Here is a 25,546-nt window from a genome sequence, read left to right on the forward strand (position 1 = left end):
GGATATTTTGGCTGGATATCTCAAAATGAATTCTCCTCTGGCAAGGAATTAGAAGTTTTCAGTTCCAAATGTGCAAAACCTAATGCATAAGGGAAAAAGGACCAAGCAGCTGATTAAATGAAAGATCGAGGACATTAACAGACTTATCATGTTACAAAGCATTTGCAAAATCTGCAGAATATAACATGCAATATTTTTTGCAACCAGAACTTGCCTCCCATCATTCCATTCTCTTTCCCTTTCAACTTCTTTCTCCCATTTCAAAGATGTTTTTCTCTCCAGGTCTGTCCTCATCCGCAATTAGACGTTCGACTGAACTTTACGAGACCACAGAATCGGAAATTGAATTTGCTAGGGGTGTATGGTCATTACGACCGACACCCACCCGGCCCTTAAGAAATCCTGCAGGCTGTTAGCGAGGCCTGGCTGCCAATTCTCATTGTGTTCATACAAACATGGCGGATTTCTCGCGGACGAGAAGAGAAAAGGGATATTTCACTTTTATCATATTTATAAACCTTGTAAGTAAGACAAGGTAGCTTCCTTGAAAGAATCTTCGCTTGGTTAATTAGGGATGTTTAGAGATGTCTTTTGAGATTTGTGCTTCTCCGGTTCTAATGCTCACAAATCCTAATTGAGCGACTTGTACAAGAAAATTCAAGTGAAGTTTAAGCGTGTGTTTAAGTTCTTGCTACGTTGATGTTTGTTCTTCTTCGATTTACGGACACATCTTACAGCCAAATCTGTCATCCACCATCCTAAACTTGTGTCAAATTCTAATGGAGGGTAATGAGGCAGAAGTTCAGGTGCATAGTGATGCCGAAGACAACGGCTCTGTCTCAGGTAGATTGTCAACTGGTGGCAACGACAGTGAAGACGATAGTTTACTTGGTTTCGAAGACGATCTCGAAGGAGACGAAGAAGAGTTGGATGCTGAAGAGACAGTGAATTCCACAAAAAATAACGAAGAAGTGAAAACCAAAAGAAAAAGAAAGCAAATAGATCCAAGCAAACGAAAGCGGATTCGGCGAATTTTGCGTGAAGATGAACTGACAGAGGTTACAATTTCGGCCCAAAAAGAGGAACGTGAACGGTTGCGGAGACTTGAGCTTCAAAGAAGCTTAGCAGCAGCTTCCACAAGTACACTTCCATGTTCTAAAATTGGTGAAAATCTAATCTCTGGATCACCAAGTGGTTCGTCGAGGCCCTCCACCCCAGTAGCTGTTGACGTCAGAGAGAAGAAAGAGTTTGAACCACATGTGATTGTTATTGATAGTGATGAGGAAGAAGATTCCAGATCTTCCACTTCAGCTGTTAGCTGTTGTCATTTAAAGCAAGCAGCAGAGAATGTTAATGGAGACCTTATTGAGATTATTAGTTCAGACTCAGAGGTTGATGATGGCAGTGATAACAATGATGATGATGACAAAGGTGATGTCACTACTTGTAAACGGGAGGATGTTGACTATGAAAACAGTGGGTTGCATGTAGAGGACAATCTCAACAAACCTGATCTTCAAGGACGAGTGCTTGTTAATGTCAGTCATCCTGCCAATGAAGAAGACATTTTTCTTGCCCCACAGATTGCCAGAGTTATTAAAGCACATCAGGTAGGGTCTCCAGCTTGTATGCCTAATAAAGCTTGCAAAATGTGGCAATGCTTAACCCACTCAAGATTTGATTAGTAATTCTCCCTACTTACCTCCATACTTTTCATTGTAAATTAGATATGAGAATTAGGTCCTTTATGGAATATAGTCATCTAAATGACAAGCTTCTTTTTTCTCAAAACCTATTTACAAGGAAACTCGGTAGAATTGCAAGGAAAGGTTACATGTATATCACTTCTAGGAGTCAAAGCATTGAGTTTTGTATTGTATTTACCCTCAAACAAGTTTTACTGCTGAGTCTTGAATTAAGCAAACCTCTTTGGTTTTCAAGGTAAAAAGGCGAGGTCTGTATATGAGCAGATGAGCTAACCTACCTGATATATTTATTTATTTATATTTATAAAAAATATTTAAAGAGTGAGCCCAGCTCACAATACTGGTTTTCAGTGAGGCCCTCGATATAATTTCAAGTAATCTCAATATAATATATAATTTCTCTTTACAGTAATATTGCTGAATCCTTCATTAAGATCATAAGAATAAAGGAAATAATCACTAACTGATATGTAATAGTATAATAATAATAATTTAATATTTATATTGCACAGATTAACATTAATATATGATCAAATGCACATTAAAATGTTTTGCGGGGGACTCAACAGACTGCTTGCAGCCATTTACAATTTTTTTGTGAAGACTAATTTAAAAGATGCCTCCAGTGTCGGTAAACAGGCCAGACCACAACAGCGGGAGCTATGTTCCCTACTCTTTGTGATAAGTGTGTGGTTTCTTTAACGTCCCCTGCTAACCAGTAAAGAGAAGATGCAGCAGACAGGGCCTACAGTTTTTCGTCCTTATCCAAGAAGACTATAATGTCTATCCATTTCTTGATATAATCAAAAGGTAGCACATTCTCCTCACTTATTTTAAGACCCTGAGTGTTGGTCCGGTCTGGGACCTTATATAAGGATTAAAGATTAAGCTTTACGTATATACATACATACAAAGGTTAATTGACCACTCCCCATAGGGGCTTTTTACTGCCGAGCAACACCCACCCATCCCACCCAGGGGAGGACATCCACCACACAGTAATCTTGTACATGGGAAACTAGCGTCTCCTACCCCTACCCCTGCAGGATAAGGGGCCTACGGTTTATTCGTCCCTATCCGAGAAGACTAGGATATCTATCCATTTCTTGTTAGAAAGGTAGCAAATTCTCCTCACTTATTTTAAGACCACGAGCATTGGTCTGGCCGGGGCTCGAACCCTTGACCTCTCACACAACACAATCCAGCGTTCTAACCAATTGAGCTAACCGAGAGGCAGTTGAGCTAACCGAGAGGTAGTTGAGCTAACCGAGAGGCAGTTGAGCTAACCGGGAGGTTAGTAAGGGAGAATATGCATACTAATGCGAGGATGTAAATGGTTAATAATTGGTTTTTTATTTTATCTTTCTTGCTCGCAGATTGGGGGAATCAGGTTCCTTTATGACAACCTTGTCGAGACACTAAAACGCTTTGAAGTGAGCACAGGTTTTGGTTGCATTTTAGCTCATTCAATGGGTCTTGGTAAAACTCTTCAAGTAGTTAGTTTTATTGACATATTCTTGAGATATACCAAAGCCAAGAAAGTGCTCTGTGTTGTGCCAATTAACACAATACAAAACTGGCAAGCAGAGTTTAACATGTGGTTGCCACCTAAACCTGGACTTATTTCAGATAGCAATGGAACTTTTGTGGAGACTTCTGATTCTAGTGCAGTTCATTATAGAGAGTTTGAGGTGTACTTGTTGGGGGACAATCACAAGACTACAATGGCCAGGGCCAAGGTTATAGGTATGTGAACCTCAAATAAGCAGGTTTCTTACTTGTTACTATTGTTACTATTGTTACTATTGTTATTCTGAAGCTGAGCAGCAGAACATCTCAAGTGGTATCTTGAGGATGTTAGGTTTTAATCTCTTAAAATTCAGGTTTTTTTTTTTTCAAGAATACAGGATGCAGGCATCCCTGAATTGATAAAAGAAGCTTGATAATTATTGTTAATGAAACCTCTTATATTTGAAGCTATTCACATATGGTTGGCCATTTGTTTCAAAATCATGACACGATATATGGGTTTTTTTGCCACATATACTTGTGTTTCATTCCCAATTATATGACTATTTGCTTTCAAACACGCAGATATATGCACACAAAAAAGCTCATATATATGCCTTATGAACAAACATTTGTATATGGGGTTATAGTAAGCCATAATTATTATAAAAGGCATCGAATTGTACCATTAGCAATAAACCTACTTCATGTACGATAGAGCCGAAAAGTAACTTCAGTTTGCCATGGCCAGGCATGGCCGCCACGGTCGTCTTAATTTCAATCAAGGGTTGGTTCTTACTCATTGCCTTCGCGGTAGTGGTGGTTGTTAGTTCCCCAACAACAGATTTGTTGGAATCCGTGGACTGTCTGTTGAGAGACTGTGAATGTTACTTTCCAAATGCTGACCAAAACATGGCAGAAAAGTTAATTGTACGACTCCAGGTTACAATCGATTCAGTTCTTTGATTGCTCGATTCCTTGGATTGAGGTGAAGCAGGAAATACTGAGAGAATTCAGGTTCTTGAAAGCCTGGTATTACAGCTACGGACCTTATTAGGCAGGTGAGAGTTGCTAGCAATTGTAGCTACATTGTGCACGTCTATTTACCCTATCCGAGGATTCCCAACAGTTTGTCCTGGAAGTGGAGGAGCCAGCTGACCTCAATATGAAATTTCTTTACCTCAGTTGCAGTATCTCTGCAATACAATGTGATTTACGTGGCCTCAAATAACGGGAATGTTAATGGTTTCTAGAAACACTCTTTGGCATAGAGTTCAGAATCTTGAGTCATTCTCTAATCATTCTACAACAACCATTTCAGATGTGGAGTTAGATTAATTAATTAGAGAGATAAGGAGAGGTTTTCCAAATTCGGGAAGTAGCATGATGCTGGGACACAAATGGTTTTGTCCAACATCAGCGTGTTAGATCAAGTTTGGTTCGAATTGATCCTGTTGGTCAGTCTTTGAGATGGTTTAACACCATCGGAAGGCGTGTCTATTGTGTCAGAGGACCCAATTCTCTTTGGCACATTGATGGACTGCATTGCCTCATCCATTGGAGGTTTGTGATCCATGGGGGGGATTGACGGTTTTTTAAGGCTCATAGTTTATTTAAATTGTTCAACAAAAAATCTTGCTGCACTTTTCATTGCAGCTACTGTACATGAAGTAGGTTTATTGCTAACGGTATAATTCAATGCTTTTTATATGACGACCTACTATAACCCCATATACACACGTTGTTTGTAAGGCATATAAATTATATGGGCTTTTTTTTGTGCGCATATATATATGTGTGTTTGTAAGAAAATGGTCATACACTTCGGAATAAAACACAAGTATACATGGCAAAAAACGCACATATATCGTGTAGCAGGAATGATTGCAAGTATACGTGGGGAAAAACCGCACATATCTCGTGTCATGATTTTGAAACAATTGGCCTACCATATTCACAAAGCCAACTGTTTGAGATTATTAGATTTTTACCAAAAATCCTCTGAGTTCAAATGATAATTTGCAAATGTGCATTTCTAAACCTGATGTTTTTAACCCATTTACTTCCAAGATCTCATTAGTGATTCTCTTCACTGGCTGGCTTGCAATTCTTATGATGTTAGCTTGGAGAATTTGGTACTGGATCAGCAAATAATTCTCCAGTTTGTATTTTTCTTTAATCTCATCACTTGTCTGTTTGATATTAAAAAAAACATGGCTTCTGATAGAATGCGATAACTAGTGCAATTTCACACAATCAACCTCAAATTTCATACTTGTGATTTCAAATCGAAAAATTGCACGACACAAGGTTCAATTACCACTTTATTACATCCATTTTGAAATCACCCAAATACAGGACTTGGTCAATTCAAATATTTTACTGATGCAGTAGTGAGCCGGTTTTTAAATTTATAATAAGTGCAACTGGAAATGGAAAGCACGCGACCGGAAACGGAAAGCGCGCAGCGCTCGTTCGATTTTGAAATCACATGTACGATTTCAGCCCAAATTGCACTCCACTCAGTTCAATTACCATTATAAATTACCACTTTATCTCAAAAAATCCCTTATTTACATGTCATTTCAACAGGATTTACCTTCGGAAAGGCCTGAGAAAAAAATCACACAATTTGCATGAAAAATTGCATGATCACCGATTTTTATCACACAATTTGCTGACAAAAATCACACAATTTACACGTTTTTTTTAATATCACACTCTATCAGAAGGCCAGGAAGGCCTTGGTCACTCATTTAAGTTAAAAGTCACTCAGTGAACAATTTGTTTCACTGACAGTACGAGTTCCTTTTTTTGTGCAGGCCATCAACCCTTTGGCCTCTAAGGGTGACCAGCATCTAATTTCTCCTTACAATATCACCCCTGAATCACACATTAAGGTCAGGAGAATAAAGGAAATGATCACCAAATGATCAAGCACTAGACTGTTAAACAAATTCTCCTTGTTAGCATCCTAGGAAATTGTGGAGAGTATGCATACTCATCTGTTATTAGGACATAAAGGGTTAATAAGTGGAATGTTTCTTTGTGCTTCAAATATTAAGGTGAGTGGAACCATCATGGTGGAGTACTTCTGATGGGATATGAGTTGTATCGACTTCTGTCAACTGTGACGCCCTCCATGTCAAGTGCAAAGAGTATGCTAACCAAAAAAAAGAAATCACCAACTCTTGACAAAATGAATGGTGAACCAGAAGTTATTGATCTTGATGAAGAGGAAAAACACATGGAACTACTAATTGGTGAGTTCTTTTTAACTGCTATTATGCAGGTTTCTTTTTGGTTTTCAAAATATCAACATTGTGGCATATGAAGAAGAGTGAAGAAATCTCTTGACACAATTGTATTTATGCATTCTTTACTGAGCTTCTAAAGACATTAGGAAACAGGGTGTTATACAATCAACATTTTGCTTGTTAATTCACAGGTGTACAGAGAGCATTGTGTAAACCTGGTGCTGACTTGGTCATTTGTGATGAAGGCCACAGAATCAAGAACGAGCAGGCAAATACTTCACAGGCACTAAAGAAGATCCATACCAGGTATTAACATCAGTATGCATATTCTCTATTAAAAAGGTAAAATCTGTTTACGAGCCTAGTGGCCCATTAGGCCGGTGCTTTACTCCAGTTTCTGTAGCATGAAGCGCCTAGGAGTATTTCTACTCCCCCCTAGATGGGATGCCAGTCCATCGCATGGTTACCCCCAGCATTAAATTGCCGGTACCCATTTATACACCTGGGTGAAGAGAGGCACTGTGAGAGTAAAGTGTCTTGCCTAAGAACACAACACAATGTCCCAGCCGGAGCTCGAACCCGGACCACTCGATCCGGAGTCGAGCGCACTAACCATGAGGCCACCACGCCTCCACATTATTCTCTATACCAGGTATTAACATCAGTATGCATATTCTCTATACTGTCCTTTATTCAATTTGCAATGTCCTGACAAGGAGAATCAAGAGCTGTTTGTGATAATTTCCTGTTATTCTAATTTGTATCAAGGCAATTACCAAGATGTTGAGCTTTTACAAACCTTACTGCTTTGTTCATCTTTGCAACTAATATTTGCCACTGTCTTTAGGCACCCCTCAAGTAATTTTTACAATAATTACAAATTTTACTAGAGATTAAACACACCTTTCTAATCCATGATTGTTCCTGATTTTATTTAAGATTAATCTTTTTTTGTTAGGCGCCGTGTTGTTTTAACAGGCTATCCGCTACAAAACAACCTTCAGGAATACTGGTGCATGGTAGACTTTGTAAGACCCAACTTTCTGGGAACCAAACAGGAGTTTTGTAACATGTTTGAGAGACCTATACTGAATGGGCAATGTTCTGACAGCACTCCATCTGTAAGTAGTAAACACAGGGTTCATCATCACATTATCATGAATAAACTTTTTAATGTTTGGCCGTGGAAAGCAACAAATTTTGTTTGCTTGAAGGAACAATGATGGTATCTGATTAACTGTGTGCCTAACCCTCCCCTAACCCTCCCCTAACCCTCCCCTAACCCATTAGAAGATCAGACACATTCGAAGTTTTTGAGAATAAGATTAGATGAATAGATCTAAATAATCTAATTAACGAGCAATGCACATGTATTCTTTGCAGCAGTTGACACTTTTATTTGAATATGTTTTATTAAAGCTTAAGCCACGTACTGTATAATTGGTGTATTAATTAGTACGTTACAAGATATGCTTTGTAACGTTTGAACTCATCTTTGACACTTTAATTCGAATATGTTTTATTATAGCTTATGTTACTGTATAATTAGTGTATTAATTAGTACATTTTAAGATAATTTTTATTGTATAATGTTTTATTATAGCTTAAGTTACCATATAATTAGTGTATTGATTAGTACATTTTAAGATAATGTTTATTGTATAACTATACTGCGTCACCAATTAGCACCTTGCTAGTCAGGAGCTAGATCTCTAACAGACACAAATAAAGTTTCATCATCACATTGGCGGATCCAGGGGGAGGGTCCAGGGGTCCAGACCCCGCTATCAGGCCTGACGCTTACAACTTTGAGACTGAAATTCTTACATCGACAGGATCGTATATCACTTTTTAACTGGCTGATTTTTTTAATTAATGAATCCAAGCAAACGGTCAGCGGCCAAGGAATTATAACGTGCAACCACGACTGGTGGGAGGGGTGTGGGGGTGTTGGGAAGAAGTAATTTGCCTCAAGAGTCTAACAGTCCTTTCTGAACCAGAGTTTGGACCCCCCCCAATCAAAACTTCCTGGATCCACCCCTGCATCATCATCATCATGTTAACCCTAACTTGTTATCAATTGATTTTGGTTGGGTTAGAGGTGGGGTAAGTGCCCATTTGCTCAACCAGATTGAAAGAATACAAACCTTGTCAACTTTTTATCAATCTGTATGTAATGTACTCTGCATATTATTGCTTTATTCAAAAGGCATGTTCTAATGAGATGCAGTATTCACTTTCCGTGAATGGTAAAAACAGATTTATATACAAAACCACCATGAAGACAGTGTTTCTGCTTTTGATTAAAATGTTGCAATGCATGACAGTTATGTGGAGTATGACCTTAAAGTCTACAGAGGTACAGGTTCTAACATGCCTTTTTTTTCTTATCTAGGATGTTAAGATTATGAGGTACAGGGCCCATGTACTTCACAGTCTGTTAGAAGGATTTGTGCAAAGGTAAGATTGTTCCAATAAAATTGTGTTTGTGGGAAAAATATTTCCTTTCAACCTTCTTTCAATTTACTTACTTTCAGAAGTTAATTAGCAGCAAACCCAAGACCAAAATAAGGAAATATATCAGTAGTGTAAAGCAATACTAAAAGTACACGCAGTTCCAGGTGCCTTCTTTTCATCAGTTTGGAGAGAGGTCATTGATTTAACTGGTTTTGCCCAAGCTTAGGAGGCATCATTTTCGAAGATCTGGGCATTTAATATGCTGTTATTTTTGTTTAGGCAGAGTGAAGTGTTTATTTAAGATAAGCATAATTATTTATACAATTCTTTCTGTTACTTTTGTTTAGGCGGAGTCAAGCAGTTCTTACAAGATGCCTCCCTGTCAAAGAAGAGCACATAATTTTGGTTAATATGTCAGCTATCCAAAAAGAATTGTACAACACATTTGTTGACCGTCTGTTACGTTCTGTTGGATACATCAACCCAATCAAAGGTTTCCACACATGCACCAAGGTACAAAGATACTCAATCTAAAGTATATACAGTCAAACCTCCAGCCACCTCTCTACAATGGTCACCTCTCCACAACAGTCACTTTTTTGGTCCTGGCAGGTTTTCCATACATTTATTTAAACCTCTCTTCAACCACACTTCTCCACAACAGTCACTTTTTTGGTCCTGGTGGGTTTTCCATACATTTATTTAAACCTCTCTTCAACCCCTACTTCTCCACAACAGCTACTTTCTTCTGTCCTCAAGGTGGCTGTTGTGGAGAGATTCAACTGCAGTTGTAGGTATTCATATTTATCAAGGAGACTCCATGTCCCCATACGTCTGTTTAGTGATAGATGACAGACAACGTCAAAATGTGGTGAGAACCAAAGATTATCCACTGATTGTCCACATGGTTGCTTTCTGAACTTAAAAATGTAAAATGTAAAATTTGGATTTTTTTTTTTCCTCCAGATCCTACTTATCATATTAATAAGATGACCTACATGTATTTTGTAATACAAATTACTTTGGTTGTATTTTGGTAGATTTGGAACCATCCTGATATATTTTACCACTCATTGGATATGAAGGATGCTGGCAGGACTGAGTCTCCTTTGGTATGAATAGAATAAATACCTCTTACTAACTGAGTTTCAGGTCCATACTAAAAGTTACTGACTGACCAAATTTTTAGGGTAAGCTAGGATTTATTATAAATTTTGTTTACTTACACATTGAAATAATTTTTTTCTCTCAGACAATTCTTGAAGACTCAAATGGATCATCACAGAGTTCAAAGAGATATTCTCCTTCAAACTTAATGCCTGCTACCACATCTACACTGAACCAAGAAACAAGTGCAAATTCAAGTAACACTGGAGTCTTACAAAATTATTCTTCAGGATCAACTGTATCTCCTTATTTTCCATCATCAGCAACTTCCCAGACAGTTAATACTATTCCTGTCTCTGTTTCTTCTCAACCTAACTCGCAATCAGGACAGGCAGTAACTATGACAACTCAATCAAGCCACAGTGCGCAGGACACTTCTGTGTCAGTTATTCAAACAGTAGCTGCACAGATTGATCGCAGTTGTGTTCTCGTTGGAGATATGACATGGGTGAGTTGACTTACTTATAGGAATTGATTATATGAACTGAAGGGAATATTAGTTGATTGAATACCAAATTCTCCAAACTAACTTCATAAGAAATGTCTGACAGAGAAGAAGGAGAATTACTTATGAGATCTTGGAAATGAAATGGTTGAGGGGAAATTTTTGTCTTGTTAACCAACCAAAGAAAATGTTTGTGTGTCTGTTGATATCAACATGACCTGCGCAGGCTGATATAGGAATTATAAACATGATGGACTATTGGGGAGAATATCTGTGTAGGCATGATACATTACTTAATTCATACAAATTTAGTGAGGTCTGTATGAGAATTTACAGTTCAATCTTGGGATTGTCATTGATGTTTAGGCCAAGACTCTGTTCAAGGACTACCAGGTTGGAGTGATGAAGAATGGTGGCAAACTTGTTGTGTTGATGGAGATTATAGAGGAAAGCTTAAAACTGGGAGAAAAAATCCTTATATTTAGGTAAGGTTCATTGCTAGCTGATAATTAAAAAGAACAAATAGTTAGCTTTTCCATAAGAGCACTGCTATTCTTCAGTGTTTTATTAAGTGCATAGCAAAGAATGGTAAATTTTGGACTCATTTGTTGAGTAAAGAAAGATTTTATTAATTTTTTTTAAAACTCCACGGGTGACTGAGGTAGAGAGCACTTGTTAAACTGGGAAAGATACAAGAATCAGATGTTCCTTGTCATCACTTTGGTTGATGTGTTGAAAATATATTGCAGGCAGTTACATATCAGTCATTTATTGCATCCATTTTGAAATCACTGGTGGTCCCTGTAATCTGATTGGCTCTAATTGGTGCGATTTCTTCCCAAATCGCACCATTTTTGCTCTAAATCGCATCATTTTACACTTGACTGAGTTTTTGACACATGACGTCAAAGTCTTTGTTTTACATACAAAATAAGATGTTAAAACGTTTCCGGTTCCGCTTTTCGTTGAAAAACCGGCTCAGTACTGCATCAGTAAAATATTTGAATTGACCAAGTCCTGTATTTGGGCGATTTCAAAATGGATGTAACAAAGTGGTAATTGAACCTCATGTCGTGCAATTTTGGTCTGAAATCATACTTGTGATTTCAAATCAAGCTCGCGCTGCACGCTCGTTCGATTTTGAAATCACGCGTATGATTTCAGCCCAAACTGCACTCCACTCAGCTGAATTACCATTATTTATCAGAGCAGTGTTGGCCTTTCACACCCTAACATCAGTATGCATATTCTCCATACTGATCTCCATAGATTCCCTAAGATGTTGATAAGGAGAATATGTTTAACAATCAAGAGCCTTACTAGTTGATGATCATTTCCTTTATTCTTGTGGCCTTCTTATGCAATTAAAGGATGATATTCAATATGGTATGGAGAAATTGGATTCTAGGGGTCCTAGGATTAGGTGACTTTTCATTCTTTTCATCCCCAGCAGTGTGTTTTTACAAGAAGTTCAATGTTGAGGAATAATGAAAGGGATTTTTTTTCATCTATGTCAACATTTTATTTTCATTTCTATTGTCTTCCAGTCAAAGCTTGTCCACCTTGAGTGTGATTGAGGAATTCCTTTCCAAGCGTGATGTGCCTTTTTTTCCTGGTCGGGTCGCTGATCCTGGAAAGTCTGCCAGATGGGCTAAGAACAAGAGTTATTATCGTAAGTTCCTTTACGTTAATTGCCATTTTAAACTACAGTAGCCATGGGTATGTTTTGTGGTTTTTTAATGTGTTCTGCACTTCTATTGGAGGCGGCGTGGCCGAGTGGTTAGGGCGCTGGACTTGAAATCCAGCGTCCGTGGTTCAAGTTCTCCACCCTGCCACTCACTGGATTCATTCTCGGTTGCCCCGAGTTCAACTCCTCGGCTGCGCTCTGTACATAGCTCACTGGTCTGCCTCCTGCCAGTGGGGATTTTTGAGCACTTAGTTAGCCTACATTGTGGCTGAAAAGCCCCTAAGGGGGAGCTTCAATTTACGATTTGTTTTTTCTATTTGTTTTGTAGTGAAAAGTAAAAAATCCTAGTTCATGGGACCATAGATTACCAGATATTAGTTAGGCGCCACTACCAGCTGCGCTATGGAGCTGGATGACATTTCCTTCTATTTTAGCCTCGGTACCTCGCCCTTTTTTTCCTTTGTCCGTGGGTTAATACGCGTGCGCATGAACAGAAGGTTAATGGTGACAATGATGTGTTTGTATTTGGTAGGACTGGATGGCAACACCTCAGCACAAGAGAGAGAGAGGCTGATCAATCGTTTTAATGCTCCAGATAACACTGATGTCTTGCTGTTTATGTTGTCAACAAGGTCTGTGATAGTTCTATACGAGATTAATTCTCAGTCAAGGGTCAAAGTAATCGAGAGTAAGCGTTTTCTTCACTCTTGACGGCTTCAAAAGACTCGTGCTATTTGTCAAGATCAACCAATCATCAACGTGCATTCTGTTCCCACAGATTTTGGATTTACTGAAGCGATATTTGGGTACAATGTATATATGAAGTTCATATATTTTGAACTGCGGTATTAAATACGTATGATGCACGATCCTCGCAGTAGAGAGTGCTATTTATGCAAAAGCGAAAATCAGACCTGAAAAAAATCAGGCCTGTACGGGATTCGAACCACTGACCTCTTTTTTTCAGGTCTGATTTTCGCTATTGCATAAATAGCACTCTCTACTGCGAGGATCGTGCATCATATGAAGCGATATTATTTATTATTTATTATTTATTAGTTATTATTTATTTTCGCTATTGCATAAATAGCGCTCTCTACTGCGAGGATCGTGCATCATATGAAGCGATATTATTTATTATTTATTATTTATTTTCGCTATTGCATAAATAGCGCTCTCTACTGCGAGGATCGTGCATCATATGAAGCGATATTATTAATAATTTTCAACGTCTTGTTGACAATCAAATCACTGTTCTTACTTAGAAGAGTTTACATTTCCTTAACTTTCATGACACACGGAGCCACAAGAGGAAAAAAATTTTCTCTAGAGGCCTTCTTTAGACAGTGTCCATTGACGACATGAAAATTTAAAAAAACTTTAGTATTTTGATGGTTTTGAGTAAACCTGGAAACTAGCTGCAAGTCTGGTAGGATAGATTACCACTTTTCAATAAAAGTTTAAAAGCGAAAGCTAATCCCATTTTTTCGGTTAAAACTATAATTTTTAAATTCAGCCTCAACGAACGGCACTTACACCGCAGTTTTCTTATTTCCTCCTGTCCTTTTACCAGAGCGGGATGTCTTGGTATCAATCTTGTTGGTGCAAGCCGTGTGGTTGTGTTTGATGCTTCCTGGAATCCATGTCATGATGTGCAAGCTGTGTGTAGGTACGAAAAGACCATCTTATAGTTCCCCAGCCGATAACCATCCTTTCATTTGTAATATTTGAAACGGATCGTCTGTGAAAACTGATCTTCGCAGTCAAAGCAATTCACAATTGAGTGTGGGAAGTACTTTTCGATTACCTTGGCTTTGTTTCACTTTGCTTACTGATTGGTCCAGAAAACTCGTGCCATCTTCTGAACCAATCAAATTCAAGACTAATACTAATCACGACCTGGTCACCCGTGTTTTCCCGCGCTTCAAACCGTTTGCTTGTTTTTACTCTGAGATCTCATTGGCTTCCTCATTGGTTTCTTGTGACGTAGTCCTGTATTCTGATTGGCTGATTTGATCATTTGGGTTTTGGTTTGACGACAATCGATCTATCAAGATGCGGTCTAAACTGTAATGAATGCAGCTGCAAAAAGTGAGGCATGGTTAAAGGGTACATGCTTTCACTTGGCTACAACTTGAACCTCTCAGAGATCGCTCAGGTGCCTCTACCAACTTAGCTGCAAACCTCGTGTTGCGAACGGGACAAATTAAAGTGGCCTCGTGATTATCAGTTAAACCCAAATTTTGTATTATCTTTTTACAGGGTTTATCGCTATGGACAGCTGAAGCCGGTTCATATTTACCGTCTGATCAGTACGGGAACGATGGAAAAGAAGATTTATGATCGACAAATATCGAAGCAAGGCATGGCAAGTAAGTAATTTACACTGATGGCAACAGAAGTGTTCTTGAAGGCGCCACGTTTTATCCTTGACTGGTCCTGCGATATTAAAGCTTTGTAACTTGAGAGCCACTTTTTATCCTTTGAAGTGGCATAAAAACTCATTCTACCTTGGGGTAACTTTATCAGCCAATTTCTCCGTGTTCTATCCCAATATGCAATAACACAGAAAAAAGACATGACAAAAACACTGGTAACCTCCTACTCTCTACTGTGCGAAGACTGGGTTCTCTGATGTACCATTGAAGATGTAGGAGAGGAGGCTCACAGGTTTTTTAGTCAGAATTAAAGAACTGTTACATCAAATCATAGCTGCTTCTTACTAAGGGAGCGTTGCAAATTGAACTAGGATCAAATCACTAAAGATTTTTGTTCTGCTTTTCAGATCGAATTGTCGACGAACTCAATCCGGAAGCAAATTTCACAAAACAAGAAATAATGAAGTTGATTTGTGAAAGGGTAAGCTGTAGCTTTAAGAATGTATTGTAGACGTAAAGAGTTTGAACACAAGCTTCGCTTTTTGAGTTTCAGTTCGCTATGTTCCTCTTTTCATTTCACTCTCGGGGTAACCCCTCAAAAATGGGGGGAAAAAAACACCTATCCCACCTCACTCCACCCCCGCACGACACTCTCTCACTTTGATCCGAAACCAATTGACCGCGCGACTAATTGGGGAAATCTGGAACTCGCTACTGATTGGTTGATTGTCTTTTTGTATTTAAAGGAAGCTGCTTCTCCAGCGGCTGACTTATCAGCAGCCGCTGACCAGTTTAGTGATCCCGTGTTGGTAAGATTGTGTCGACAGTGCAATTCTTGGATCTCCAAGGTCAGTCGAGTGATATTCTGTCGTTTCCTCTTCCCCCTTCTACGCAGCTATTGTATACGTTAACAGGCCAGCAGCGGTCACATTTACCTCCAACACAACCTCTCATTACTGCCTAAGATGGCTTGGAGTTTTTGAAATTCTAAGAGCTAAAAGAATTCCTCCACAATAGTGTTCCAAATCTGACACAAGCGTCTAAAATCGGACTATTTTGACTTTGTCGAGTTCTTGTAGAAGTATATTTCACTCGTCTTGGTTGGTTTGCAGGTGCCTTTTAAGCACGACTCGCTTCTTGTGGATAGAAAGGAAATGAAGTTGACCAAGGCAGAGAAGCGGGAAGCCAAAAGAGGTTTTTAAATTTTTGTTCTCTGTTTTATTTATGATCCAGAACTAAAGTAAGGGGAGTGAAGACTAGTCTTTATCTACTGCATAGGAGGCTGGGGGGAGGAATTTAGGGGAGATCACATGGTTTTTGGGAGGAACGGAGGGAGGGGGGGGGGTCGATCGTCGCCATAGAGTATAAAGGGGGGACTGACTGCCAGTTAATTGTCAGTAAGAGGTGGGGTGCGTCATAAGAAGATCACAAAGCCTAATAGGGGGATCACTTAACTTTTATCGTGACGCAACGAAAATCTTCCAACCCTACCCCTCCCCCCCTTCAACACTTTACTAAGCGTGGTAAAATATCTAACCTCTCTTCTTGCGGAAATACGAAACCTTTTTTTTTGAGGGGGGGGGTAAACTTTTAAACTCTGTCAATTCACGAGATATGCAACCTTTGGCAGTGCAAGTGTAGGAGAAAATTCAAATGGAAATGTGTATCTTTCCGTGAGTGTGGGACAACTTGCAGTTTGTGCCTCGCGCGGATAAACATGGTGTCTGTACCAAATAGTAGAAAATGTTTAATTGCTTCCAATGCAGAAATACGATGTAACCTGACGTGAGCGCAAGGAAGAATTTACCTATGAGCCGTAAAGGGATATGCTCATTGACTCTAGTTGGTTTTCTCATTCGGCCTATGTAGAGAAAAGAAGATATTTTTTGACGAAATGTTTACTTGCTTTCTCAGAAAGCCAAGAAAATATAGCACAGTGGCAGGGAAGCAAAACAACGCTTTGTTTTGATTGAAAATTTAAAAAATCAAAAATTTGTCTAAGAGTTCATGCCGCAGAATCGACGAAAGCTGTTTTTTTTTTTTTTTTCGCAGGGTACGAAATTGAGAAGAGACTAGCTATGCAGGGACAAAAGCATTATCCTGGTGTTATTCAACCGGTTTATAACAGGTATGGAAGACAGGCTTATTCCAGATTTTGCGCAAATGTAGCTGTAATAACGGTAGCTGTAATAACGACGATGATTAGGACTAGGTCAAGGGGCTGTGAAAAGGAAGATTATGCTGTTTTAATGCTAGCCTTAGAAAACAAATCTTTTTCAGGAATAACCAACCCTACGTTCCAAAACCAGTTCATCCTGTTGGATCAGTTCCTGCGCTACCTCAGACTACCGGTCCTAACTGCACGCATCATCATCATCATCATCCCCCTCAGCTCCCCCCTTCGTTAGGCTTTCATCTCCCGCTGGCTTCCTTCATACGTGCTGGTGTTCCTGTACCATCATCGCAATTTGCTACTTCACCACATCATGGCGTTCAATTAACAGCCTCGCCCACTCAATCACAAGGTAACCAGCTCAGGAACCAAGAAGCCAGTGCGTGTAAAGAAGATGTTGTCATGATCGACTTGGACGAACTGCCTTCGCCTACGCATCCCGAGCAAGAGACGATGGTACACCTTCGGGCACAGGCTCACCAATCACAATCAAACGTGGATTTGGTCAGGATGGCGCAACATGCATTTCCCAGTGTTTCCCCTGCGTTCATTAACGTGTTATTAAATCAAGGAACTTCTCAAGGGGCCCAGGAATTAAGCGCTCAAAGTTCCCACGTGTCTAACACTCACGATTCCCAGTCCCCAAAGGAGCATCGTTCCCAGTCTTCCACCGCTCAATGCAAAGCAAACTCCGAAGCTTTAGACATTGACGTTAACTCGTCTGAGTCCAATGCGGATGACAGCACGCCGTCAAAAAACGCAGATGCTACTCAAAAGAATATGAAAGTGAAAAAGGCCGTTGTAAACACTCCTAGTCAGGAACAGACCGAATTACAATCGTCTTCTCCGCCAATTATAGTAGAGGTATCTTTGGGGTCTGATCAACTTGATTTGTCAAGCCAGCAAGAGACAACGGGTGTGTCCTTATCTCCCACCCGACCCTTGGTAGTAGACGTCTCAGGAGCTTCGGATGAGCTCGCAAATTCAGCTTCACAAGAGACAGATGCAGTCTCTCCGTAACCACCCTTTCCGTGGTACCACAAAAATATAAGCACTTTGAAACAACATTCAGAAAGATCTACGGCAGAAAAATGCAGTGCCTTGTCCTAGCAGGCCTCTGAAATTGAAAGAACCACGCAACAGTTTATCCCGCTGGAAGAAACTGAGAAACTTGACAAAAGAAGAGGTGGGGAGAACAGTTCGGTGAGAAATCGCATTGACTGAATTTCTTTTTTCGATGCATGACATGAGGTAGTCCTAATTGAAACTAGAAATAGGGGTTATCTTTTGGCAGTATTGTAGCGTACACAGAACTTTAAATCGTGCTATACGTGAAAGTGAAAAGGCACGTGACAATCGAGGCTCACTTGGTAGACACGTGACTTTCTTGGCTATGGGATAGACTCGGCACTGGTGCGCTTCAGGAATCGATCGACTACTTGGAGGTTGTAACCAAATTGTAGAGAGAAAGAGCATGAACTACATTTTCAAAATTATTTTTCGCTTTAAATTTATTATAATAATTATTATTATTATTATTATTATTAATAACATCATCAACATTATTAGTGACTCAATAATTAACCTTGGATTTTTGGCACTGGTCTGGCTATTTGAAGTGTGGTTACCTCTCTATCCATTGGAGAAATCTCAATCCGTTGGATAGCGCAGTAGGTTTCGCTGACACTTATCGGCTGGTTAGCGATTTATCCAATGGAGAGTGTTACTTGCTCTTTTAAAAACTGGGTCTGACCTTAATTTTCCGCAGAACTGAGCCCTCAATACGCCAAACTTGTCAAATGCCCCTAACCTAGTCCCCACTAGCAGATAAGTCAATACTAAACTAACGGGTTAGATGGGAAATCAATAGGAAGGATGTCGTTTTCAAAATCAGTCTTATTATCACAACTACCAAATGTGATTTGCTAAAGTAATAATCTGCTCTTTTCAAATAAAGGTATCGAGAAAGGTTTTGAAAAATTCATTTAATGCAAATGTTATTGATGCGATTTATTTAACAATGATCAAAGGGTTAGTTATTTTTTTATTATTTAACTACGATATAAGTAACTCTAGTGCAGCGAAAGACCTCTGCTCACATTGTGTAAACGACAAATTTACGTTAGGGCATACAGTTGTTTGCCTTTTTCCCCAAATTGTACGTAGGGAAAAAAAAAACTCATGAACATGTTGAGAATACAATATTATTTACGCCGCTTCAGTGTTTAATACATGACGAACGACTTGTTTTAAGTATCATACTATAGATTTGCTACAAAAAGTTGAAAGTTTAGCCAAACCTTTCGATTTATATATAGTTGTACATTATTTTAACTGGGAGTTGTGCGATATTTGAAATAAAAGCGTATTCTTTTACTTGGAATGAGTTCTACAATCGTTCTGATTACTGCGAGAGAACACCTCTAAATGTGCTTTTTCGATGGAAGGGTTTCACTGAAGCAATTTTATAACAGGAACTTTCAAAGCTTACGAAGTTAACGAGCATTGAAGCTAGTGTCTTTTTATCGTCTGCCGGAAGGCTGACATTAGGGGGAGGCGAACCTGGCCCGGGGGAGGGCGAGCCTTGGGCCGGGGAGGGCAAGTCTTGGCCCGGGGGAGGGCGTGTCTTGGCCCGGGGGAGGGCAAGTCTTGGCCCGGAGTAGGGTCCGAGCCGTAAACGAATGGCGACGGAGCTGATCAAGTATTCTCAAGGAAGCGAGAATCAGTTCTATCGCGCTGCTTTATCAGTGCTTGTCCACGCGTACGAGTCGTACCTTTGTTTTGACTTTGCTCCTGGAAAATTGAACACATTGTACACATTGGGCCTATAATTATGACCGGCACAATACATTCAGTGTTCATTTTCACAGCATATTATAAAGAACCAAACACAATTACGAACGCAGCATCGAAAATGACGATGACTGAAAAAGGAATTCAAAAATCTTGCAATTCTTTTTAGATTCATTTACCTAATAATGTGTCACTGTTTGAAATTTCTGTCGCTGCCTGTGAATAGCTATGGATTAATTCCAAAACTGGATATGAATATGTAGTCGTCGATGTCCACTTTTCACACACTGGTAATTGCAATTCCCATCACAATTTTGCTATGCACGTGTTAAGCCTTTGTTCTGTTCATTGGATGCTATTTTTAAGGATTTATGCTTTTAACGTCAGGGTTTTCGTTAGGTCCCTAAAATAGAATCAAGGTGACAGCAAGATGTAAATTTGAAAAGCCAAGGTCGCAAATATACAAAGAAACAAGTGAATAGAAGTTATTTTTAAAGCATTCGTGTTATCTGATTGCCACAGGAGTGAGGGATCGCTTTCAACAACAATTTCCTGACAAAAGAAATTAACAACAAGTTCTCCATTTCACTCTGCTTTTTCGTCGTGTTTAAAAGGCTCACTCATGAAAGTAAATAAATACTCATAAAAGATAAAAAAGGACTTGCATTAGTAAAACTTTATGATCAGAAGATCAAAGGCGGCAAAAAACTAAATAGATCCATCTAATTTAATTCAAGTTACCTGCTCTGGAAATTTTTTTCCTTTTAACATTCTTTTTTCCTTCATATTTTCGTCTTTATGCTTAACGTCACGAAAAGATCTGAGTATATGAAAGCAATTATTCGATTCGAAAGCTATGATTTGTCTAATGTAATACAACATATCACGAAGGTGAAAGGTCTGCAGCTGTATTCTCGTTTTTATTTCAGGATTACACGATACTTGAAAAACAAGACTAAACTAAAACAGAACAAAATCATGCCCTCAATTGTTTCCGGAATCCTTATTGGTTGGAAGAGAGCTACTAGCATTCAAACTCAACGCTGATTGGCCGCTTTCTGACATTTTGGTTTTTTTATTTTTTCTTCTTTTTATGCTGAGTCAGGTTTTAAGACACTGCTAGCGATATGCTTAACATCTCGCATGAAATCTCTTTTAAAAAGACTACAAAAAACTCTTAATTTTTCAAACAGTTTTTTTTTTCCTCTGGGGAAGATACAGGGTTATGGTAAATTAAAAAAGAAGAATAACTTTGTGTCTATATCCTTTCTAGGGCAGGTTGCTTCATTCAAATAATATGCATTTGAACACAAGGTCGCTACAACCTTAACCTGAAACACTCGATCCATCAACTTTGAATGCAAGCTCACTCTGTTCGCCATGTTACTGGATAATTCACCTCGATGCTTCATTTCTAATGGCAAATTTATTTTATTCAATGCGGTGCATATCGATCTTTGTTTAGCAGCTGTGAACCATATTTTTCAGTCAATTTTTCTCGTTTCGCATTGTAACCAAGCAAGAAATTTAATTCGCAATGATACAGCAATTGTTTGTTTCAAAACAGAAAGACAGTGGGCACTGAACATTCAGTTGTTGATTTTTTTCTCAGTTGTTGATTTTTTTCTTCTTTGATTTCAAATAACCGCAATTTATAGTCGCAATTCTTGAGAACAAAGACGATTCATATTATGTTTGCAAGAATTTTGTGCATATTTTATTCAATTCTCTACATCAGTCAAATTCAGATTGAAAGAAGATGCTGTCTTAGAACATTAGGTTCCAAAAAAAAAATTGAAAACTTATTTGGAATTTTGACAGTAAAATGAATTTTCTGATATTTCACAGGAAATCGCCACTGAGATATAGACTACAAGTTGATCCATTTGCACAAAATTGAAATTTCTATGCCAAGAACGTGTCATCAGATGCGACAAGGGTAAATACTTGTCTTTTACTAGATCGCAGAATAAGAAATCGCTCACAGGATTTGCACTTGTCACCGACCTGATACAATCAAACTTCAAATTAATTTGTACACACAAAAAAGCACGTAAAAATCAAATTGATTTTCTCTTATAATTAATATTTCACTGATGATTGCTATGCTTTACATATAGAGTCGGTAAATTTATTCGCTATTGATTTCATCAAAAAATAGAATTAATTCCCAGCTGTTTGAGTCCGGTTTGAAAAATAGAAGCCGGAATTATGAATTAATGTGCGCATGAAGGACGAGCGTAAGATTTAAGCGATATTATTCAAGAACTGATCGTTAAAATGACAGTCTAACTATTCGTACTCAGGAAATTTTCAGAAAGTAATTTATGGACTATTTATAAATCGCTAAGACATTTTCACTGATTGGAAAAAAGTCTATTTCAAGTTAATTTTTTATTCCATTACGGAATCCAGAAGTAATTCTCGCATTTATAAACACAGTTTCTCGATAATAGCCGAGGATTATCACATTTCCTATTTTACAATTATGCATGAGATATAGAGGCTTTCCCGCATATACGAATAGGCAAGCTTTTAATCTTTTTCCATTAAGATAGATTTAACATTTTTGAAACAGAAAATCGAGAAGGAATATTAACATAAGAATGGGATGTGATAAATTTTATAGTAGTTTGTTGAAGCACATTTTAAAAAATAGGTAACAAAAAAGTTTGTAATCCAAGGATATAAATTTCTTTCTCGCCCTTGTTTTAATGGCATTAGTGATTTCCTATCGCTGTTTTTTGCTTAATGCTAATCTTCAGATTTACAGGAGATGGCAGGTTCACTGAAACCAAATGGATTTCCCGATTCCATTTTCATCAATCTTTCACGGTTCCTCAGTTTCTGTGGATGAATTTCTTGTAGAAACATAATTATCAGTAAGCGTTCTCAAATAATCAACAATGTCTTTGGGTTCTTCTTCATCTGATCTTTTTATGAAACACTTACGCAGAATAAGAAAAGCCTCTTTTCGCAGCTTTCGGTTGAGCAAGACATATACAAGGGAATCTAGTAAAGGACCTAAAAATACCATAAAATACACAGTCGTTTCCGTAAATGGGGAAAAATATCCTTCACTAGTCAAGTTGGTAACGATGTTAAAAATCGCCAACGGACCTCTTGTCAGCAAGAATGACCCAATGATGAGCGCCAAGGTGAAATTCGCTTTCAGACGTTGAAAACTGTTGTTTGTTCGTGTTACAGAGGTGAACTCGCCATTCTGTAAAACTTGGATTTGGATATTCCCTGGTCGAACTTGACGGGCGCTATTTCGCGCGGTTTGAAAGCTCTTGAAATACATTATACACATTGTGAGGGACGGGAGAAGGAAACTCTCCATGGCGATAAAATAATAGTAAATATAATACGAACCTTTAAGATCCAAACGGATTCTGCAACCATTAATCGAAGGAACGAATTTGTAGTTAAGTCCATCGATCCCATAGAGGGGAAAAGCTGCCCAGAACGTAGCGCGAAACCAGTTGAATATCGAAGTAAATAGGACATGTGTCGATGTAACTCTGGCCGTATGGCTCATCGGGTTAGCCAGTGAAAAATATCTGTCCACTGCTATAACAGAAATAAATGTGGCAGAGGAAATGGAAAGAAAAATGGTAAAAAATCCCTGAAATTGGCAAAATCCTTCACCAAACTTCCATGACTGTTGCGAGAAAGTGACAATCGAGAATGGTATAACCAAGACCGTCATCAAAAACTGTGTCAATGACAGACCTACAAGAAACAGGTTACTGACAGTTCGCATACATGTTCTTGGCAATACAAGACATAGAATAGCTGTGTTGGTTAGAGTAGCGATCACATCTAGAATGGACAGCAAAACCACTGCTACAATACTCATATTTTCAACTTCAACTAGTATCTTGATGTTTCGTATTTTTTTTTCCTTCTTAGATGTTCTTTATCTCGCACGTTTTCACCTCCGTATTTTGTCGCTTTTTACGTCATACGCTAACATCCATCATAATCTGCAGGTGAGGTTGATTACGTTGTTCTCAAACACTCTGAAAAATTCAATCAAAAGCACAGCTTGAGCCCCAGTGTTACCTTGAACGTGCCCTATATGCTTTAGAAAATGAAACCGGTGCGTGAAGAGCTGTTCAGCTAACACTTTCTTTAGCTATGTCTCATAATTTTATTTGTTTGCTCATTTTACTCAAAGCTGAATACCGTCCGCGCATGCGCGTCACTATTTTTCTCTGCTCGGCGTTGTACTGTGGTAAAAACATGCTTTTCGTTTCAAGAAAATCTGAATTAATAATTACATTTGCAAAGTTTCAGAATTCAACTTTGTGCAATAGAATTTTTCTGTTTGCGTTCATGTCGTGCAAATAAACCCTAGACGCCATTTATTTGCTTTGAAAGGGATCTCAAATAACTCAGGAGGCTTGTGGACATCCAATTTAAACAAAACACAGTTTACGGAGAGATTATTGAATGGAACTTCGATTTCCGGAGAGGGAAGAAATGATGAATTACTCTAGAAAACAGTGCAATAGGTTTGCTGTGCACGGAATTTTTTTTTCAAAAAAGGCTAAGTTTCATCCAGTGTTCATTAGGTTTTATGATGTTATAATCATCGGTCCCAACAACACCTTCTTCTATCCGGAAAGGCCTAAATTATCGAAAAGATCTTTTTTGTCTGTTTTTTTTCTTTCATGAGTTTTGGTTTAAAGAGAGAACGTTATCCCTTGTCATTTTATTTTGTTTCGATATCAGAAAAAAATAACGCATATTGTAGAGACATTGATCAAGGAACATTCCGACTTTCAGACTAAGCCACTCTGCTTGCGAAAAATCAAAAGGGATAATTTTACGGTATGACGTATTTCCCTTCGTACCATCGACAGATAAGAAAAAAAAAAACAGACGTTTTCTGCACTCGCTGTATACTTGATCCACTTCATGAAAAACCAACAATTTGTTATTATGTACAGTTCACAAATAGTCTTTCAATTTATTCGAGTTTCTCGATTTTAAAACTCAAAGAGAAAGTATTTTGACGCCGCGTAATTTTGCAACGAACAGCAGACTACATTTTATCATTTAAAAATGTCTGATGACGGCTCTGTTTGCGATTTTAAAAGTAATGGGTTTTAAAAAAAGTCACAGTGAAAGCAATTTATACTAACCTGAAGTCGCTAGATAGAATGAAACATGATTGTAATCTGGCGACGAATTATACGCACGTCGTATGCTGTTCGACTTTAAGTACAAAATGAAATACGCTCTGCGAGGAGTTTTCTTTCGTTGGCACTTAATATATTATGTGTCAGGCCAGCTGATTTTTGTTTTGTATCTAGGAACAAAAAAAGTAATACTGCTATGAAGTTTGCAACGCCATCTGCTCTGTTCTTAAATTTTGACAAGATATTTGTCGAAAGTTGTCAAATAAACAACTGAATATTGACACCTTTAATTTTTGCAATTTTTATGAACTGAGTTAATGTGATTCTTAGAATTGTAATTTTCGCGTTCTGAAATGTAACTTTTGATCTCTAAAATACGAGCAAAATAGGAATTTTGGTGCCTATGCATATGTAATTGATAAAGTTTCCAAGCATTTTTTATTTACATATAATGAGAGTTTTCATAGATTTCATGACCAACGTAAACTGATTATGACCAAATATCAACTTAAAAATAGTGGTCCTGAGCCAATTTTATTAGTTTTTTTCGGTGTTATTTTGGTTGAATATTTAGCTCCTGTTATGAAAAATATTTTCTTTGAGAGGGCTATAAATAGAAAACATTTTAAATTCATTTCCTTTGTCAATTTGCAATTCGAAATCCGAAAAAAAGTTATTTCTTATCTTGGGTGGAGTTTAGGTAGCCAAAATCTCGATTCAGCTCTCAGATGTAATAGTTTGGTTCTGGAAGTGATCGAAAGTCTTCCCATCAAACAACCGTTACGGTACATAAGAACTAAAGTTATGTCCTGTAATCTAAATAT

General features: G+C 38.3%; 2 protein-coding genes across 2 annotated transcripts; one reads left to right on the forward strand and one right to left on the reverse strand.

Annotated features, from left to right (window-relative positions):
* The first annotated feature begins 417 nt into the window (after positions 1-417).
* LOC111340736 (helicase ARIP4) lies at positions 418-19,162 on the forward strand. Its single transcript, XM_022947981.2, has 19 exons — positions 418-1,610; positions 3,083-3,452; positions 6,281-6,478; positions 6,664-6,778; positions 7,431-7,593; positions 8,868-8,932; positions 9,277-9,442; positions 9,970-10,041; positions 10,182-10,544; positions 10,908-11,026; positions 12,089-12,213; positions 12,761-12,860; positions 13,802-13,897; positions 14,491-14,600; positions 15,014-15,087; positions 15,353-15,454; positions 15,719-15,800; positions 16,659-16,734; positions 16,887-19,162. Exons 1-19 carry the CDS (start codon positions 780-782, stop codon positions 17,797-17,799), a joined length of 4,140 nt encoding a protein of 1,379 aa, XP_022803716.2. The 5' UTR covers positions 418-779; the 3' UTR covers positions 17,800-19,162.
* On the reverse strand, positions 18,750-24,931 carry LOC111342389 (G protein-coupled receptor 161-like). Its single transcript, XM_022949497.2, has 2 exons — positions 24,726-24,931; positions 18,750-23,597 (listed from the first exon to the last, which is right to left on the reverse strand). The coding sequence occupies exon 2, from the start codon at positions 23,432-23,434 to the stop codon at positions 22,403-22,405; it is 1,032 nt and encodes a 343-aa protein (XP_022805232.1). The 5' UTR covers positions 23,435-23,597; positions 24,726-24,931; the 3' UTR covers positions 18,750-22,402.
* Between the last annotated feature and the right edge of the window lie 615 nt (positions 24,932-25,546).

The sequence above is a fragment of the Stylophora pistillata genome, chromosome 5, assembly GCF_964205215.1.
Source record: "Stylophora pistillata chromosome 5, jaStyPist1.2, whole genome shotgun sequence".
In the NCBI taxonomy this organism is placed as follows: domain Eukaryota; kingdom Metazoa; phylum Cnidaria; class Anthozoa; order Scleractinia; family Pocilloporidae; genus Stylophora; species Stylophora pistillata.